We start from the raw sequence: 600 nt of genomic DNA on the forward strand, positions 1-600 counted from the left end.
CCCTCGCTGGCACGCACACGCACGCCCACCTCCCCGGCCCCTTGCACACGAACACGGCACACACACGCACGCACACCCACACACGCCAGGGGCCTGGGTCGGGGAGGGACCTTTCCAGGGGTGGGGGAGGGCTTGAGTCTGCAGCTGTGGCCCCCCATTCCTCACCGGCGTCCAAGCCTCCCCTGCCTGCCGCCACCCCGAGAACGGAGTTGTGCAATTGGTTAGAAAACCGCAAAAGAAACCAAAACTGCAAAAGAAACCAAAACCTACGCGCATAAGGTCAACCTCAAATCCATAGCAAAGTCCTCCCGCCCACCCACCCCCAAACCGTCTCAGCGTCCTACGGCCCCGGGTGGGGGGAGGGCGAGCTGGTTGTGCTTCCTTGTGGCGGAGGGGGCCCCCTACTCCGCGGGTGGGTCGCGGGGGGGGGCTTGAGCACCCACTCGGAGTTGCCCCGGGCCCCGGCGTTCTGGCACCGTCTCTCGCTCCTGGTTCCCGTGGCTGGCACTGCCAAGGCATCGGGGGGCCCCTGGCCTAGGGCACGGGGGGCGCAGTCCTGTCCGCCCCCCCATAGGGGAGGAGGTGGGCCAAGTCTGTGCC

At 67.5% G+C, this 600-nt stretch overlaps 1 protein-coding gene across 1 annotated transcript in view; it reads right to left on the bottom strand.

Moving 5' to 3' along the window:
• Positions 1 to 340: 340 nt before the first annotated feature.
• SEMA6B (sema domain, transmembrane domain (TM), and cytoplasmic domain, (semaphorin) 6B) overlaps positions 341 to 600 on the bottom strand; it is a 19,970-nt gene continuing 19,710 nt past the window's right edge. The window contains exon 17 of the mRNA XM_011967471.1: positions 341 to 534. Coding sequence (XP_011822861.1) covers positions 341 to 534 — 194 coding nt within the window. The remainder of the gene's footprint in view (positions 535 to 600) is intronic.

This window comes from Mandrillus leucophaeus, unplaced genomic scaffold, assembly GCF_000951045.1.
Source record: "Mandrillus leucophaeus isolate KB7577 unplaced genomic scaffold, Mleu.le_1.0 Scaffold8, whole genome shotgun sequence".
NCBI classification, from domain to species: Eukaryota; Metazoa; Chordata; class Mammalia; order Primates; family Cercopithecidae; genus Mandrillus; species Mandrillus leucophaeus.